The 17,975-nt window shown below is 66.3% G+C and overlaps 3 protein-coding genes across 4 annotated transcripts; all 3 read right to left on the reverse strand.

Moving 5' to 3' along the window:
* Positions 1 to 845: 845 nt before the first annotated feature.
* Positions 846 to 6,568, reverse strand: CILP2 (cartilage intermediate layer protein 2). Its single transcript, XM_071451996.1, has 8 exons — positions 6,273 to 6,568; positions 5,817 to 5,915; positions 5,082 to 5,354; positions 4,452 to 4,634; positions 3,856 to 4,338; positions 3,657 to 3,765; positions 3,421 to 3,578; positions 846 to 3,338 (listed from the first exon to the last, which is right to left on the reverse strand). The coding sequence occupies exons 1-8, from the start codon at positions 6,394 to 6,396 to the stop codon at positions 946 to 948; spliced, it is 3,822 nt and encodes a 1,273-aa protein (XP_071308097.1). The 5' UTR covers positions 6,397 to 6,568; the 3' UTR covers positions 846 to 945.
* A 1,127-nt stretch (positions 6,569 to 7,695) lies between these two features.
* YJEFN3 (YjeF N-terminal domain containing 3) lies at positions 7,696 to 13,623 on the reverse strand. Of its 2 annotated transcripts, none has more exons than XM_071451991.1 (6): positions 13,101 to 13,623; positions 11,318 to 11,426; positions 10,006 to 10,116; positions 9,805 to 9,918; positions 9,080 to 9,233; positions 7,696 to 8,372 (listed from the first exon to the last, which is right to left on the reverse strand). In XM_071451991.1, the coding sequence occupies exons 1-6, from the start codon at positions 13,145 to 13,147 to the stop codon at positions 8,170 to 8,172; spliced, it is 738 nt and encodes a 245-aa protein (XP_071308092.1). In that variant the 5' UTR covers positions 13,148 to 13,623; the 3' UTR covers positions 7,696 to 8,169. The 2 variants fall into 2 exon arrangements, with proteins under 2 accessions (XP_071308092.1, XP_071308093.1); XM_071451992.1 differs by having other exon boundaries at positions 11,318 to 11,430; positions 13,101 to 13,482.
* Positions 13,624 to 13,869: 246 nt separating this feature from the next.
* On the reverse strand, positions 13,870 to 15,868 carry NDUFA13 (NADH:ubiquinone oxidoreductase subunit A13). The gene is made up of 5 exons (XM_071451993.1): positions 15,710 to 15,868; positions 15,523 to 15,601; positions 15,269 to 15,340; positions 14,783 to 14,852; positions 13,870 to 14,126 (listed from the first exon to the last, which is right to left on the reverse strand). The coding sequence occupies exons 1-5, from the start codon at positions 15,801 to 15,803 to the stop codon at positions 14,007 to 14,009; spliced, it is 435 nt and encodes a 144-aa protein (XP_071308094.1). The 5' UTR covers positions 15,804 to 15,868; the 3' UTR covers positions 13,870 to 14,006.
* Positions 15,869 to 17,975: the final 2,107 nt, after the last annotated feature.

Raw genomic sequence — 17,975 nt, forward strand, 5'->3', positions numbered from 1 at the left:
AGCATCCGCGCCTGGGACGGCGGGAGGCGGCGAGGGGGGGACACCCAAAAATAACCGCGCTGGGGACACCCGGGTGGCAGCGGGACAGAGCCACCCCTGCCCCTCCCGCGGGGGTCACGCCGGGGGTGCCCGGCCGCTGGCTTGGCCCGTCCCGGGGCCAGCGGGGGGGTCCCGGGGGGTGCCCCCGCCCCGGCTGCCACGTCCCGCTGGCCGCGGGGAGCTGGCACCGAGCCCCCCCCGCCGCCGCCAGCCCGGCCGAGCCCGGCCCAAGGCAAACAGGAGCGGCCGGGACGGTGCTACCGAACGGGGGCAGGGGCTGGGGACAACGGAGACGCGCGGGGGGACACGTGGGGGACACGCGGGGGACACGCGGGGCCGGGCCCCCGTCCCGGAGAAGCCCAGCAGCCAGGCGGGTGTACAAGAATTGTATATTTTGTAATAAATAATGTACAAATCCGCCCGAATCCGGGCCGGCGCGGTGGCCGAGGCGCCGCGGGGGTGACACCGCAGGGAGGGAGTTTTATCCGCGTTATCCTTGGGGTTTCCCCCCCAAAAATCCCGGTTTTGTGGGATTCAGGGATGAAAGCAGCGCCCCCAGCTCCCGGCGCGGGCACACCGGGGCTGCGCCGGTGGCACCGGGCAAAGCACCGGGCAGGGACCCCCTTGCCATGCCCGCCCCTGCCCCGGTTTGCCCCCAGCCCCTCTTTTATTCCTTTTATTTCCATCCCGTCCGCGGGGCCGCCAGCGCGGGGCTGAGCACCAAGAGGAGGCAGCGACAGCACCGGGGGGTGGCGGGGCCCCCTCCCCACGTCCCCGCCGTCCCCTGCCCCCCGTCCCCCGCTCCGCGGGTCCCCCCAGTCCTCCGGGCGTTATAAATGAGCGCGGCCAAAAGCGACGGGGAAAGGGGGCGACAAAGCAGAGCCGGGGAGGGGACACGCAGGGGACTCAGGGCTGTCCCCGCGGCCGGCCCGGTCTCCGCTGGCTGCTGGGGGTCCGGCGGGTGGCCGCGGGCCCGGAGGGGGCTCCGGAGGCGAAGTCCATCACCTCGGGGGGAGCGCGGCGCAGCTCGGAGCTCCCCATCTCCCTGCGGATCTCGGCCAGCGCCTCGGCCGGGGCGCTCAGCAGGCGCTGGAAGAGGCTCTCCCTGCCCGCCGGCCGCTCCTGGCACTCGAAGGTGACGGCCGTGCCCTCGCCCGCCCTCATCTCCCTCGAGAAGCCGTCCGAGGTGCCCGCGAAGCAGCGGCCGATGGCGATCTCCTTGGCCAGCCGCGGGTTCTGGTCCGTCACGGTGTAGATGCCGTAGTTGTGGCCCAGCGGGTCCAGCGGGGCCAGCATGGAGAAGGCCCCGGTGTGGTTGTTGTCGGCCAGCGGCGGGTGGCGGCTCAGGTAGTCCCGCAGGAGCCCGTTGATGGCCGTGCGGCGGCAGCTGCCCTGGGGCACGATGGACACCAGGGTCCTGTCGGCCAGGCTCTGGTCGAAGAGCATCCCGCCGCACTTGAACTCCACGCAGGCGCCCGAGGTGTTGTCCAGCAGCGGGTCCCGCACGCTCCGGCTGTCCCGCAGCCCGTAGAGCTGGCCCCGCGTGCGGGGGTGGCTGCCCCCGACGTTCCTGGACCTCACCATGTACTCCTGCGGCCCCTGCAGCTGCACCTTGATGTAGCACGCCCGGAACTCCTGCGGGTTGGGCCACCACGCCAGGTAGTCGCCGGTCCAGGAGGTGACATCGCTCTCCTTGAAGGGCACCACGTTGTACTCGTACTTGTCCACCTCCACGCGGTAGAAGCGCAGGTGGTTGGCGCTGACCGGCGCCTCCTCGCACTCCCGCAGGCTCCGGTAGGAGTAGACGGGGCCGTTGCTCTCGTCCACGTTGTTGGGGTCGGGTTTGGCCACGTTGATCTGGAACGCCGTCTTCTTCAGCGCCGGGTCCTCATGGTCTGAGCGGCGGTAGCCCAGCTTGCCCAGGTAGGGCTGCGCCACCCCCACGGCGTTGGGGTTCAGCTTGGGGCTGGAGGCCACGGCTTCCAGCTCCTCCCCGCCCAGCGTGGCCGTCACCAGGGCCGTGTAGGCGTCGGGGCGCCGGGCGTCGCAGAAGGCGGGCAGGCAGGCGCCGTTGGGGCCGGTGACGGCGCTGTCGAAGCGGCCCCAGGCCCGCGGGTTGCTGGGGAAGCCGGGCTGCGGCTCCAGGTTGATGAGGCTGACCACCACCCCTTCCAGCTGCTCGTAGGGGTTGAACTTCTCGTTGCTGTAGGCCCTGACCTTGACGAAGCAGCGGCGATCCTCGGGCACGTCCAGGTTGAAGAGGCGCCGCTCGCGGATCTCCAGGTTGCCCACCAGGAAGGTCCTCTCCTCCCTCCTCCTCCTCTGCCCGCCCTCGGCCGGCCGCAGCACCGCCTCCTCCTCCCACAGGCCGCTCTCGGGGTTCAAGGACCACAGCTTCATCTTCTGCAGGTGCTCGGCCATCCACACCTGCCCCGCGTCCATCCTCACCTGCACGGGCCCCACCTGCAGCGCCGCGCCGCTCTCGCCCTCGCGGAAATCCACGGCGAACATGCCGTAGGTGCGCAGGGGCACAATCTCCCCCTCGGCGTTGGCGAAGCTCAGGTCGCTGGAGGCGGCGCTGGCTGTGCCCACATCCCTGGGGTCCACGAAGGTGACGCTGGCCTTGACGGTGCCGTTGAAAACCTCCCCGGACGGCCGCAGGAAGGCTCCGGCCGGCAGCACCAGCTCCCCGACGGGCTCCCGGCCGCCGGCCTCGCCCAGGGGGATGGCGTTGCTCCGCCCTCCGTCCAGCTCCACCGGCTCCTTCTTGCGCAGCATCTTCACCTCCTGGTACACGGCTCCTCCCCGGGGGTCGAAGGGCAGCACCTTGACGGCGTCCACCAAGCGCTGCTGGCCGTCCACGAAGCGAGTGACCAGGCGCTGCGTGTCGGGCGGCACCTCGATGGTGAAGGAGCCCTGGTAGCCGGTGAAGCCCACCTTCCTGCCCCCGAGGAAGATGTGGCCGAAGCGCAGCGGCTCCCCGGTGTCGGCCGCCGTCACCCGGCCCTGCACCAGCACCCGGGGCTGTGCGCAGGGCCCGCAGCCGCACTCGGCCACCACCTTGAGGGGCAGCACGGAGCCGGCGCACGGCACCTGCCGCAGCTCCATCCTCCGCACGCCGCAGCACAGCCCCGACTCCCCCCCGCAGCCCGAGGGCTCGGCGGGGCCGCCCGGGCACGGCGAGGCCGGGCAGCGCCCCACGTTGTAGTAGCGGGAGCCGCTGGCGTCCTGCGGGCACTCGCTGGGCAGCTCCACCAGGCTGGGCTCGGGCTCCGCCCTGCAGCTCTGCTGGCCCGGGGCTGGGGGCACGGAGGGGAGGGGGGCATTAGAGGGGTCAGCGGGGGTCTCGCCAGCCCGGAGGGGCCCCCCGTGCGCGCTCACCCAGCACGGTGAGGTGTGCGGGCGCCGAGCGGATGGCGCCCGCCTCGGAGCTGGCCTTGCAGTGGTAGGTGCCAGCCTGCTCCAGTGCCAGCCCCCGCAGTGCCAGGCGGCCGCTGCTGCGCTCCGCTGTCCCCTCCAGCAGCGTCCCGTTGTGGTACCTGCGGGGACAGGCGACAGGTTCAGCGGGGACGCTGCCACCCCCGCCCGTGCCCGCTGTGCCCGCCGTGCCAGCTCACCAGTAATACTTTTGGGGCGCGGGGGTACCCGAGGCTTTGCAGCAGAAGGTCACGTCCTGCCCGGCCTCCCGCACCCTGGCCGCGGGCTGCAGCACCATGTAGGGCTTCTCTGCAAAGGGCGAGAGGGGCAGCGAGCCCATGGGCACCCCCGGCTCGCCCCCAGGGGTGCCCCAAAATCGCCCCCCGCCTTCCTTCTCACCGAGCCGCCGCAGCCTCAGGTGCGCCTCGGCCACGCCTGAGCCGTTGGTGACGATGGGTGCCAGCCCCGGGGCGAAGCCGTCGCGGTGGGCGCTGAGGTTGGCGGCGGGGCCCGGGCACAGCCCCGAGGCCATGAAGTGGCCCCGGGCATCGCTGCGGGCCAGCAGCACGGGCGGGCGGCCCTCCAGGTACACGCGGGCACCCGGCAGTGCCGCCCCGGCCGCTGTCACCACCGTGCCCTGCAGCGTGTGCCCGGGGCAGCCCGCGGGGGGCTCGGAGCCCGTGGGCAGCGGGGGCGCCGCCGAGGGGGCACCGCTGGGGTTACCTGGGCACGGGGGCGGGCGACATTTCTGCACCTCGGTGGCGCGGCCGGGACACGGGGGGTTCTTGGCGGTGCGGCAGCTCCGGCGCCGGATGCGCGTCCCCGAGCGGCCGCAGCTGCGGGAGCAGGGACCCCAAGCGCCCCATTCCGTCCAGGTGGGCTCTGAGGGGACATTCCCGGTGGGAACGGTCACTGTGGCCCGTGCGGTCACCGCCGTGTCCCTCCCCGGCAGCCCCCAGGGACGGCCGGCTGTCGCCGCGGGCTCAGGCCCGTACCTGGGCAGGGCCCGGCGCTGCAGGGCCGCCGCTCGGTGGCTTTGCCGCGGCACCGGAGCTCCCGGAGCGGGGCCGGGCTGCGGGCGCTGCCGCAGCGCCGGGAGCGGCTCTGCGTGCCCCGGGTGCCGCAGGCGCTGCGTGAGCAGGGGCTCCACGGGGACCAGTGCGACCAGTACACGTGATCTGCGGGATACTGGGGGTGACTGGGGCGCACGGGGCTGGAGACGGCAGCCAAGGGGTTACAGGGGGAAGAAACGCCCCCGTCCCACAGCCCAGGTGGGACACAGGTGAGACAAACATGAAATAGAGGTGGGATACAGGCGAGGTGAAGGTGAGACACAGGTGTGCCCCAGGTGTGCCCCAGGTGAAATACAGATGTGACAGGTGAGATAGAGGTGAGACACAAGTGTGACAGCTGTGACAGAAGTTACACACAGCTGTGTCAGCTGCCCCCAGCTGCCCCCAGGTGTGCCAGGTACCCCCAGCTGCCCCCAGCTGCCCTCCAGGTACCTCCCAGCTGCCCAGGTGTGCCCCCAGCTACCCCAGGTGCCCCCAGGTGCTCAGGTGTGCCCCCAGGTACCCCCCAGGTACCCCAGGTACCCCAGGTACCCCAGGTGCCCCCCAGCTCACCCAGCGGGCACAGGAAGCGCACGTGGTAGTTGGCACAGGCGGTGCCCGCCGGCTGCTCGCGGTGCAGGCAGTGGAAGCCGCGCTCGGGGCTGGCACGAACCACCTGTCCCAGGGCCTCGGGCAGGTGCCACTCGGTGCTGCGTGCCTGGATGGCCACGGGCCGGGCACACACGCGGTCCCCGTAGTAGAACCTGATGGCCGCCAGGCTCTCGTGGTCACCGTCACCGCCCGGGTGGTCGATGTTGAACCACGAGGTCCAGGCGGCGCCTTTGCCTGAGGGGAGGTGGGGACGGCTCGGGGACAGCTTGGGATGGTTGGGGATGGGTTGGAGATGGTTGGGGATGGGTTGGGGACAGCTTGGGGGTCACTGGGCAGGGGTTGGGGACAGCCTGGGGACCTGGAGGGCAGAGGGTGTGGGGATGGAGGTCACCCCTGAGGGGCTGGTGGGGCAGGAATGGCCACTGGGGCAGTGAGAGGGACACGGGGTGGGGGCTGTGGGGACATGGAGAGGGGACAGGTGACCCCAGGGTTCACAGCCCGCCCTGTGGGGACACAGACGGGGACACAGGTGACCCCAGGGGACACGGCAGGGGCACGCGCGGGGTGGCATGAGGTGGGCACTGTCCCCGTGGGAATGTCATGGTGGTCACCATCAGTGTCCCGTGGGGGTGGCACGGGGTGGGCAGCGCCCCTGGGGACACTGAGGGGACACGGTGGCCCTCGGGGTGGCCTCACCTGCCGTGCCCAGGTCCAGCTCCTCCAGGTCAGGTGTGGCTTTCCAGGGCTTCCCGCTCGTGCCAGCCTTGCCCGGCTCTGATTCGTTCTCCATTGGCTCTGGGGGCACACGGGTGGCACTGCCACATTCCCGGGATCCCTGTCCCCATCCCTGTCCCTGGCCCTGTCCCCATCCCTGTCCCTCCAGCCCCATGAAGGGCAAAATTCCCTGATCCCCATCCACCCTCACCCCCTCCCACCAGCCCGTGCCACCTCCCTGTGCCACAGCTCATCCCCACCCCTTCCTCCCTTCATCCCACCGGGAATCCCAAAACCCTGGTGGCACAAAATCCCCAAATCCCAAATCCCAAACCCCAGCTCCCAGCTCCCAAACCCCAGACCCAAAACTGCTGACCCCAAACACCAAACCCCAATACCCAAAACCCAAACCCCTAAATCCCAAACCCAATCCCTTACCTGCCACCCTGGCAGCATATGAGACTCCCAGCACCGCCAGCACTGCCAGCAGCTGTGCCAACCGTGCCACCCGTGCCATCTGTGCCACCCGTGCCATTTGTGCCAGCCGTGCCAGCTGTGCCATCGGTGCTGGCTGTGCCAGCCGTGCCAGCCGTGCCAGGGCCGCTCCGGGCGCGAGTGCGGCCGCGGCGGGGCCGGCCCCGCTTTTATCGGGAGCGGAGCCCGCCCGGGGCAGCGCCGCCGCCGTTCGGGTCCAGCTGCGAAAATTGGCTGAGGGATGAGCCGGGAATGCGGCGGGAGGGAGGGGAAAGGAAATAAAAATACTCGGGAATAAAAAATAAAAACTACGGGAAAAATAAAATACGGGCAAATAAAAACACGGGGGAAATAAAATGTGGGAAAAAAATACGGGGGAAATAAAAATATGGGGAAAATAAAAACTAGAAACTATGGGAAAAATAAAAACCAGGTGGAAAATAAAAATACGGGGAAAATAAAATATGAGAAAATAAAAATACGGGAAAAATAAAAATACAGGAAAAATAAAAACTAGAAAACACAGGAAAATAAAAACTAAAAAGTATGGGAAACATAAAAGTACAGGACAAAATAAAAACTGAAAACTATGGGGAAAATAAAAACACGGGGAAAACAAAACTACGAGAAAAGGGAAAAGAAGGAGCCGGTGCCGCTCTGAGGGGTTGGAGGGGACCGGGAGGCACCGGAGGGCACCGGGAGGGCACCAGGGGCACCGGGGGGTTCGGGATCAGCGGCCCCGGCGCGCGGAAATCCCGGCGCATTCCCGGCATTCCGGCGGCTCCGAGCCCCCCCGGGGCCGGAGGGGGGCACTGGGGGCACTGGGGGCACTGGGGACAGAGGGGATGGAGGGGACGGAGGGGACAGAGGGGACAGAAGGGATGGAGGGGACAGTGCCCAGAGGTGGCTCCTCACCCTCTGTGTGCCCTGGGGGTGGTTCCCGTGTGCTTTTCCTGGGGTTTTGGTGGCATTCTGGTGACATTTTGGTGACATTTTGTGGGATTTTGGTGACATTTTGGCGGCATTTCAGCCCGTGGGATCCGGCGGTGCCGCTGTCCCCCGGGGTGGGTGGCAGGGGTGGTGACAGCTCTGTCTCCCCATCTGTCCCCAGCAGCGGGGGTGGCACTGCCCAGGGCCAGGCCAGGCCCTGCAGGGTCAGGACAAGTCCCCAGCCCAGCCCAAGGCCACCAAGGTCCCCCTGTCCCCATCTCCAAACAGCCCCACTGAGGGGCACCGGTGCTGCAGGTCGGGGTCGCAGGGCCACCACCAGGGGTTCGGGGTTCCAGGGCCACCACCAGGGGTTCGGGGTTCCAGGGCCACCAGCACTTTATTTCAAGAGCCACCACCACTTTATTTTTGAGGTCACAAGGCCACCAGCAGAGCTTTATTTGGGGTCACAGGGCCATCAGCAGAGCTTTATTTGGGGTCACAGGGGTTTATTTGGGGTCCCAGGGCCCACCAGGGGTTTTTGGGGTCCCAGGGTTTCTTTGGGGTCACAGGGGTTTTGAGGTCACAGGGCCACTGGCAGGGTTTTTTGGGGGTCCCAGGGGATTTTGGGGTCCCAGGGGATTTGGGGGATCCCAGGGGATTTATTTGGACTCCCAGGGGTTTTGGGGTCCCAGGGTCACCAGTAGGGTTTCTTGGGGTCCCAGGGGATTTTGGGGTCCCAGGGGTTTATTTGGGGTCCCAGGGGTTTATTTGGGGTCTCAGGGGTTTTTGGGGTCCCAGGGGTTTATTTGGGGTCCCAGGGGTTATTTGGGGTCCCAGGGGTTTATTTGGGGTCCCAGGGGTTTATTTGGGGTCCCAGGGGGTTATTTGGGGTCCCAGGGGTTTATTTGGGGTCCCAAGGGTTGATTTGGGGTCACAGGGCCACCACGCAGTCGCTGCCCGGGTACTCGGGGGGGCTGAGCCCGAATTTCCTGCGCAGCTCCTCGGGCACGAAGCGCCCGGCCAGGAAATGTCGCCGTCCCCGGAAGCGCCGCGCCACCTCCTTGGGGGCCGCCAGCGACACCAGCACGTCCGGGCTGATGTCACCGCTGCCACCCACCGGGCCGGGCACCCAGCCTGCCCCGGGGAGGGGACAGCGGTCACGGGGACAGCGGGGACACAGAGAGGGGACAGGGGGACAGCGGGGACAGCCCGGGGACAGCGGTCACGGGGACACCGGGGACACCAGGGACAGCGGGGACACGGGGGACACAGAGAGGGGACGGGGGACATCAGGGGACACAGCCTGCTCTGCGGACAGGGGACACGAGTGACACCGGGGACACGGAACGGTCGGTGGGGTCACAGACAGAGGACAGGTGTGGCCCCAGGGGACACATGCCACCCTTGGGGACACACGGGGTGGCTCAGGGGGTCCCGGTGCTGCCGTGGACGGTGGCAGGGAGGGCACAGGGGTGACACAGGCAGGGGTGACACGGGCGGAGTTTGTCCCCGCGGGGACCCCCCCGGGGTGGGTGACACGGCCAGGCCGGGCTGGGGGACACGGCTGGTGACAATGCCAGGCCTGGCCAGCAGGCACGCGGCGGTTCGGGAATGCCACTGCCAGTGACGTCATGTCTGGGCCGGGCGCGCTGTCATTTCCTGTGGATGTCCCCAACCCCGCCAGGGCCACCGCAGGTGGGTCCCGGGGTGACACCGCCAGGGGCACGGGGACGGCAGCGCGGGAGGGCCCGGGGGGACACGGGCAGTGCTGAGGGGACACAGGGGACACCTGGAGGGGCAGGGGGGGCACCGGGGGACACCCGAGAGGACGCGGGCAGCACCTGAGGGGACATCCAGGCTGACGATGGGGATGCGGACGTGCCTGAGGGTGGCCAGGATGGCCGCGCACGGCTCTGTCCCCTCTGTCCCCTGCGTCCCCTCGGCTCCCAGCACCGCGTCCACCACGGCGTTGTAGGCGTCGTTGATGAGCTGCACCTGCAGGCGACAGCGGCATCTGTGGTGTCCCCGTGTCACCTTTGACGGCACAAACCCCCGGCGGTGCCAAAAAAATAAAAAATAAAAAAAAATCCCCCCCAAGTGGAGCAGAGAGGGAGGGGCCGCGGAGCCGAGACGGCGAATTTTGGGTCAAATTCCTCCGTTCCCAGCGCTGAGAGGTTCCAAAAATAACAGAGCCGGTGGCTGCGGGCAGCAGCCGCTGGATTTTCTGGATTTTCTGGATTTTCTGGCATTCCCGGGATCCCAGCAGCGCCGGGATGGGGAGGGGAGAGGGGGAAAAGGAGGGGAAAGAGGGAGAAAAGGAGAGCCGGGGGGTTTGGGGGGATTTGGGGGGATTTTGGGGTTCAGGGAGGGGAAAGAGAAGAGGGGGATAAGCAGGGGAATTTCAAGGGAAGGACAAAGGGAAGGAGAATTTCCTTTCTTTTGGGGGCTCGCAGGGTGAAAAGGGAAGGAGAAGGGGCCAAGCAGGGGGATCTGGGGGATTTGGGGGTTCACAGAGGGAAAGCAGAAGGAGAAGGGGCCAAGCAGGGGGAGCTGGGGCTGGGGTCACCTCGGTGGGCAGGTAGGACAGGAAGGGGATGTCCATCTTCTCGCACTGCGTGGTGAAGTCGCGGTGCAGCGGGTCCGGGGAGCGCTTGGGGTAGAAGATGGTGGGCTCGTAATCCTGCGGGAAAAACGGAGCCCTGGAGCCGGGGGGGCTTGGGAGGAAGGCCAGGAGGAGGAGGAGGAGGGCGGGGGCAGAGGTACCCACAAAGCTGCGCAGGTGGCGGGCGCACACCAGCCCCACGGCCCCGTTCTGCGCCGGCCCGCACGCCACCAGCAGCGTGGGCTGCCTGCGCCGCAGAGAGCGCAGCGGGAACGCCTGCGGGGACAGGGACAGCGGGGACAGCGTCACACCGAGGGGACAGCGGGGACAGCGGGGACAGCGTCACACAGGGACAGGGGACGCGGGGGATGGCGCTGTCACACAGCACCCAGCATGGGATGGAGGTGGCACAAGGAGCAGGATGGGGATGGGATCCATAGCACGGGATGGCTTGGCATGGTTTGGCATGGCACGGCAGGGCATCCACAGCAGGACTTGGGCACCTCGAGTGGGATGGAACAGGGGCCGTACTGGGATGAGGATGGTGCCCGTGGTGGGATGGGGACAGTGCCTGCGGTGGAATTCCAGGGTGGGCTCGGGAAGGTGCCCCGGGTGGGATTCGGGCGCTGCCCTGGGTGGGATGGGGCGATGCCCGTGGTACCCTCGGGGCGATGCCCGTGGTACCCTCGGGGCGATGCCCCCAGCAGGACCGGGGGGTGCCCGGGCCGGGCCGTGCCCGCTGCCCCCCCGCCCCCGCCCCGGTCCCGCCCGCTGCGCATTCCGGGATGGCTCGGGCAGGGAGGGAGGGAGGCAGGGACGCTGCCTCTGTTTATCCACTGACGGATTTTTTCCTGCTCACGGATCCTGGCTCTGGGACACGTCCCGAGTGCCCGGAGCGGGACACGGCCCCGGTAGCCCGGGCCTGGCCCCGGCCCAGCGCTGGCCACGCTGCCGGCACCTCCTGGCACCGGGGACAGCGCGGGGACAGCGCGGGGACAGCGCGGCCAGCTGGGGGAGCCGGAGCTGGGGTGGCTCCGAGGAAGAGGAGGATGCCGAGCGCCAGGTGGGGTCAGGGATGCTGCAACAGCTCCGGCACCAAAACATTCCTGCTCCTCAGGCAGCGCTCGGAGCAGGGAAGGGCCGATGGAAAAGCTGAGGCGCTCGGGCCCCAGGCACAAAGCCGCCCTTGATGGACCCCTGCTCCTCCTCCTCCTCCTCCTCCTCCTCCTCCTGCTCCTCCTCCTCCTGCTCCTCACATTTCGCACGAGCCTCGGGCCATCCCCGCGGCAGCGACATCGCCGGGGCTCGGGGACACCCGGGCACCTCCGGGGACTCCCCAGGGCCCTCGCCCCGACCCCCGGCGGGGACCCCAGCCCTCTGAGGTGTTCCCAGCCCCTCTGAGGTGTCCCCAGCCCCTCTGAGGTGTTCCCAGCCCCTCTGAGGTGTCCCCAGCCCCTCTGGGTGTCCCCAGGCTCACCTTGGTGACAGCCACGGCACAGGCGTGTCCCCAGATCTCGATCAGCTGCTGCCGCCCGAAGCGATAATCCTCCAGCAGCTCCTTCTCCATGGCCTCCGCCTCCGCCTGGCTGCCTTGGGGACAGTCCCCGCTCAGGGCAGGGGGACAGAGCTGTCCCCACCCCGCGGAGGGTTCGGGACCCCGCTCCACCCCCGGGACGGGGTTTTGGGACACGGGGCGAGCGTGCCGGGGGCTCGGGGTGGACACCGCGGTGGGGACGGGCACGGAGGTCGCACGGATGTCACACGGATGTCACACGGATGTCGCACGGAGGGGACCGTGGCCGCACGGGCCCGGCGGGAGCGGCGCTCGGCCGAGCTGGCGGCGGCCCCGGTTCCCCGGTTACATAAAAGCGAACAAAGCCGCGGTTGTTCCGCCGCCGCCGAGCCCGGAGCTGGCAGCGCCCAGCGCGACAATAATTGCTCACATCTGTTGGCTTCACCTGCGCGGGCGGAGCGGCCTGGGCCGCCTCCAGCGCCCGCCGCGGCCGCCGGGAGGGAACGCGAGCCCCGCCGGGCCGGGATCCCGGCGGTACCGGGGGAACCGAGCGGAGCTGGGCGGATCCAGACCCCGCCGTACCCCGGGCTGGGGGGAACCGCTCAGAGCAGCCCCGGGAGGGAACCCGGCCCTGCCAGGGCGCAGCTGAGGGGGCCCGGGCCGGGGTCCCAGGCCGCAGGGGGCTCCCACCCATCCAGGCTGTCCCCACGGACCAGCCGTGTTCTGGCAGAGCCCAAAAAATCTCAGGGCCCCAGGAAGCTCCTGGTTCCCCCATTCCCACACCCCATCCCTTGGCTGTCCTGATAAACCTGCCAGGAAAACTTCATCCCGTCCCACATTCCCATCCCACATTCCCGTCCCGCATTCCCGTCCCGTCCCTGTCCCCGATCCTTTGGTGCCCTCTAGTGAGTCCCAGCCCTGTCCCAGCCCTGTCCCAGCCCCAGGCGGGAGCTCTGGGGAGAAAACCGGGGGGAAAAGGGGCGGGAAGGGCCCGAGCGGTGCCCGGAGCCGCTCCCGTGCCGAGCGGGGGTGGCGGGGGCGGCCGGGCCCAGCTGTGTTGTCCCTCGCCCAACAAAAGCCACGTGTCCGCCGCCGTTCCCGGGAACATTGTCCCTAATCGCTGCTGGCAGGGACAGCCCGGGCTGGCAGCGACACCCGCTGGCTCCGCGGGGCTGGCACCGGCCCCGGGCGGGGACACGGCCGGGGCTCCCCGGGAGCTGCGGCCCCACCCCCGGAACGCATCCCGGTCCCGCATCCCCGCTCCATATCCCAGCTCCACGTCCCGACACTTTATCCCGGCTGTGTCCGCTCTCTGCGCCCCCGGTCCAAATCCCAGTGTCACCCCCCAGTCCCACATCCCGGTGCCGTTCCCCGTTCCCGTTCCGTTGCTCCCTCCCGGTACAGCCCGTCCCCGCCGCGTGTCCCCGGTGCCCCCGGTGCCCATCCCGAGTCCCGGAGCATCCCCGCCGCAGCCATGGAGACCCGGGACGATGCGGTTGCTCCGGCGACGGCGGCTCCGTGGGTACCGACCCCCCCTCCCCGTGCCCAGGGACGCGCGTGGGGACCGGGACCCCGCCCGGGGGCGGCGCGCGGGGCCGGCTCCGAGCCGGGGCCGCTCCCGGGGCAGGGGGAGCTCCCGTCCCGCCCCCGCGGGGTCCCGGAACGGGAACGGGGCGGTCCCGGGGCAGCCCCCGCTGAGCGGCACCGCCCGAGTGCCGGGGGCTCCTCGGGGGGACCCCGGGCTCACCTGAGGTACCGGGGCGGCTCCCGGGACGGGCAGGGCGCGGAGCTCATGGCGGGGAGCGGGACCGGGGCGGCGGCGGCGGAACCGAACCCCGGCAGGAGCGGAGCCGGCGGGAGCCGCGGCTGGACCGGATCCGCTGGAATCTCCGCAGAGCCGCCGGCGGGAGCGGATCCCCCGGGAATGCCGAGGATGCTCCGGTCGGAGCGGATCCCCCGGAATGCCGAGGATGCTCCGGTCCCACCGGATCCCCCGGAATGCCGAGGATGCTCCGGTCCCACCGGATCCCCCGGGAATGCCGAGGATGCTCCGGTCCCACCGGATCCCCCGGGAATGCCGAGGATGCTCCGGCCGGAGCGGGGGGCGCTCGGCGGTGCCGCCCGGGGGGAGGCGGCTCCGGTGCCCCCGCCCCGCTCCCGGCCCGGCCCCGCTCCGGGAATGCCGCCCGTGGTTCCCACCCGGGAATTCCAACCGGGCCGAATTTTGGGGTTAAACGCCCCCAGATCGGGGCTTTTCCCGCGGGATCCGCAGTCCCGGGAGCGGGGGGCACGCGGGGAGGGGGACAAGGACACGGCCCCTCCCTCCATCCCAAATTCCCAGCCCGAATTCCAGGGAAAATCCCCCGGGAGCTGCCGAATTCCAGGGAGAGATGGAGAGAGCAGAGTCCGGGAGCCACGGGGTTCCAAGTCCCAAAGGGAGGATCCCAATTTCCGGAGGGGGGGTCCCCAATTCCATGGGGCAATTCCAATCCCCAAAGGATTTATTTATTTATTCATTATTTATTCATTCATTATTTATTTATTAATTATTAATGAACAGGCGTCAGAAGAAGCTCGGGATGGGGGACTCAGGCTGGAGAGGGACAGGAAAGGGGGGAAGCTCTGGAAGGAGCCGGGGTTGGGGTTTGGGGTGTCAGACGTAGTTCTGCAGCCCGAACTTCTCTCGCTCCAGCTCGGCCGGGGGCCGCAGGTAGTAGAGCTCCTCCACCGTGGGGGGCACCCAGCGATCCGTGTGGAACCGGGACTCGCCCACCTGCAACAGCGGGAACGGGCTGGGAATCAGCGGGAATCGGAATGGGAATTGTGCCGGGAATTGGGCTGGGAATTGTGTCGGGAATTGGGCTGGGAATTGTCGGGAATTGGGCTGGGAATTGTGTCGGGAATTGTGCCGGGAATTGGGCTGGGAATTGTGTCGGGAATTGGGCTGGGAATTGTCGGGAATTGGGCTGGGAATTGTGTTGGGAATTGGGCTGGGAATTGTGTTGGGAATTGTGCCGGGAATTGGGCTGGGAATTGTCGGGAATTGGGCTGGGAATCGCCGAGAATTGTGTTGGGAACTGTGTCGGGAATTGCTGGGAATTGTGTTGGGAATTGTGTTGGGAATCGCCGGGAATTGTGTTGGGAATTAGTAGGAATTGTCCAGAATTGTGTTGGGAATCACTGGGAATTGTGTCAGGAATCGCCAGGAATTCCCGAGATTGTCCCGGTCAGGACCTGGCAGCTCCCCCTGGAGCTGACAGGGGGAGGGCGGCACCGCCCCACACCGGGGGGACACCGGGGAGTGCCAGGGGTGAGCCCCAGTGCCCGGGGATCCCAAATCCATGGGAGGGAGCCACATCCACGGGGATGCTGCATCCCATGGGGTCCCAGAGGGGCAGCCCCCCCCCATTCCCCCCGGGAATCCCGAACCTTCCAGCCCGGAACGTCCCGCATGATCTTGGCCTCCTCCTCCAGGTTCTCCCGCAGCAACCGGAGCGTCCTGAGGGACACAGGGCACGGGAAGGAACCCCGATCCCATACGGGGGATCCCAACCCCAAAGGGGACCCCGATCTCATACAGGGCACCCTGATCCCATACAGGGGATCCCCATCCCATAGAGGGGATCCCCATCCCAAATTCCCAGTTCCCAAAGTGGATCCCGATCCCAAAGGGAAGTTCCCAATCCCAGTGGGGGTATCCCAATCCCAACGGGGGTATCCCAATCCCATAAAGGGGGACCCCAATCCCATCAATGGAAGTTCCCAGTTCCATAAAGGGAGGTTCCCAGTGCCAAGGGAAGCTCCCAGTCCCATAAAGGGGGATCCCAGTCCCAAAGGGAAGTTCCCAATCCATAAAGGAGGATCCCAATGCAAGGTAAATTCCAAATCCCATAAAGGGAGCTCCCAGCCCCGTACCTGCGGTCGGACTCCGCCTGCAGCAGCGGCATCAGCGCGATCCGAGCCTCCAGCTCCTCGATCAGCAACCGCCTGCAGGGACAGCAACGGGGGAATGGGGAACTGGGGGGAATGGGAGCACTGGGAATGGGGCACTGGGGGGTCCCGGGGGGCACTGGGTGTCCCGGGTGTGAAAAGCCCATCCCGGGGCCAGAAGCGCAGGGAGGAGCCCCGGGATCGGGCCGGGGGTGCCCGCGGGGGGCTCGCAGCGTCACCTGCGCTCGCGGTTCCACTTGACGAGGGTGTAGTACCCGAGCAGGAGGCTCCCGATGCCGAGCGCGAACAGGCTGTACCCTGAGGGCCGGAGGGCCGTGAGGGGAGCTCAGTGCGGAGCGGCCGCACGGCCCCGCTCCTGGCCCCGCCGCCCCTCGGCGGCGCCTCCGCGGCCCCCCCCGGGCTCACCTGAGAGGCCGCGGCGCGGGAGGTGCCGCTTGTAGTCGATGGGGCCGTACCCGCCCGGCGGGGCCATGTCCTGCTTCACCTTCGGCGCCGCCATCGCGGCGCGGATTGGTGACGTCACTGGGCCGCGCCGCCTGCCCGCCCAGCTCCCGCGCGCGGGAACCTCACGTGATGCAGCCACGTGAGCGATGGGGACCCTCACTTAAAGGGGCAACGCGCGCTTAAAAGGGCAATGCCACATCAATTCCCTGGGATCATCTCCCACCCAACGGGATCCAACGATTCCTTGGGATCATCCCCCACCCAACGGGATCCAACGATTCCTTGGGATCATCTCCCACCCAACGGGATCCAACGATTCCTTGGGATCATCTCCCACCCAAGGGGATCCAACGATTCCTTGGGATCATCCCCCACCCAATTCCACGGGAATTTGGGACAATTCCATGGCAATTCCCACGTGGCCATGGCTCTTCCCAGGCTCTGAGGATTTGGATTTTATCCAGAACTGGGGGAGAAATCCATCTGGGAATGTCCTTGGCCCGTTCTCCTTCCAGAGGGAAACGATCCAATGGCTCCATGGGTTTTCCTGGAATGTTCAGGCGAGATCCAAGGGTGCTGGAGCAGGAATTCCAGGTGGGAATGGAGAAGGCTCTGGATTTATGGATTTGCTCCGTCGGGATGTGCCTCTGAAGATGCTCCATCCATGAAATTCCACGGGAAATGCACAAAAATCCTGGATTTCTGCCACCTTCTTTTCCCCTTCTCCTGTCTTCCCAATTTTTGGGGGGGATAATCCTTGGGAGAGGAAGGAGCAGATCCGGCTCTGTCTGGGTGATCCACGAGTTCCATCCCCACCCCCAAAATCCTGGGAATGTGAGGCAGATCCAGGAGTTTCTCTGTTTATTGTCATTCCAATCCACCCCCCCCCAATTAATTATTGATTAATTAACGATTCTGGATCCTTCCATTGGCGGGATTAGTGAGAATTATTAAATTTTGGGATTTATTCTGGAATATTTTGAGTCCCAACAAATCCAAGGGAAAAAAATCCCACCCTGTTCTTCCTTCCCAAAGGAGAGGGAGAAATGAGCCAAATTTAGGTTTTTACCCAAAATCTCCCAGAATTTCCTCCATTTCACCCCTTCCTGCAGCTTGAATTCCCAGTTTTCCATCTGGGATTCAACTTTGGGAATTCAATTCTAATTCTTCCCCAAAAACAAAGGGAAGAACTGGCGGGGAGAACCCAGAGGTAAAGGAAGAATTCCCAAAATGAGGATAAAAATAGACATGGTTAATAAAACCCAATCCCCAATCTGCTGGAATTTTGGATTTTGTTTTCCTCAGGAATGGCAGGCACAGGAATCCCTGGGACATAAAAAATCAGGGATTCACCTTCTTTCCAAGCTGGGAACGCTGAGGAAGAAGAGCCTTGGATAGAAAGAAAAATTCCAACTCTTTTTTTTCCTTTTTTTTTTCCTTTTTTTTTTTGGTGCAATTCCAAATCCCAACTGTCAGGAAGGGAATCCAAGAAAAACCACACGGCCGCCCCAGCTCCACCGCGGGAATTGTCCCATGAAAATCCGGGATCGTTTTATTTCACAAGTTGCTAAAATCTAAATTACAACGGCGCTTCCTCGCTCCCCGCGGTGTCATCCCAGAAAATCCCAAAATCCCGGCGGCTCCGAGCGGGAATTTTATGGCTTTAGGGTCCCCTCCTGGATCCGGAGCAGCTCGGGCAGCGAAGCTCGGGAAGAGCGGGAAAAGGGCCCCGGGATCCCGAGGGATCTGCGGGAATGGGGGCGGTGGGTGGCATTCCCAGGGACCCAGGAGATCTCTGGGATCTGGGAATTCCTAAAGCCTCGAGGGTTTGGGAATCCCAAAGGGGATCCAGGAGATCTCTGGGATCTGGGAATTCCTAAAGCCTCGAGGGTTTGGGAATCCCAAAGGGGATCCAAGAGATCTCGGGGACCTGGGAACCCTAAAAGAGATTCAAGGGCCGCAGGGAATCCAGAAATCCAAAAGCCCTCAGGAATTTGGGAATCCCCAAATGGACCCAACGGATCTCAGGGATTCTGGAATCCCAAAGGGGATCCAGTCAGAGAATCCCCAATCCCAAAGGGGATCCAGCAGCAGGAATAACCCCAGGATCTGTTCCCAAATCCCCCCCTCCTCTGCCATTCCCAAACATTTCCCTTCCAGGGCAGAATTCCACAATGGGAATTTTCCTTTCCTCTGAGATTATTTCCCCCCCGCCCCTGTTTTTCCC

Source organism: Agelaius tricolor, unplaced genomic scaffold (genome assembly GCF_023055355.1).
Source record: "Agelaius tricolor isolate 1412-34295 unplaced genomic scaffold, bAgeTri1.0.p SCAF_33, whole genome shotgun sequence".
Lineage (NCBI taxonomy): Eukaryota > Metazoa > Chordata > Aves > Passeriformes > Icteridae > Agelaius > Agelaius tricolor.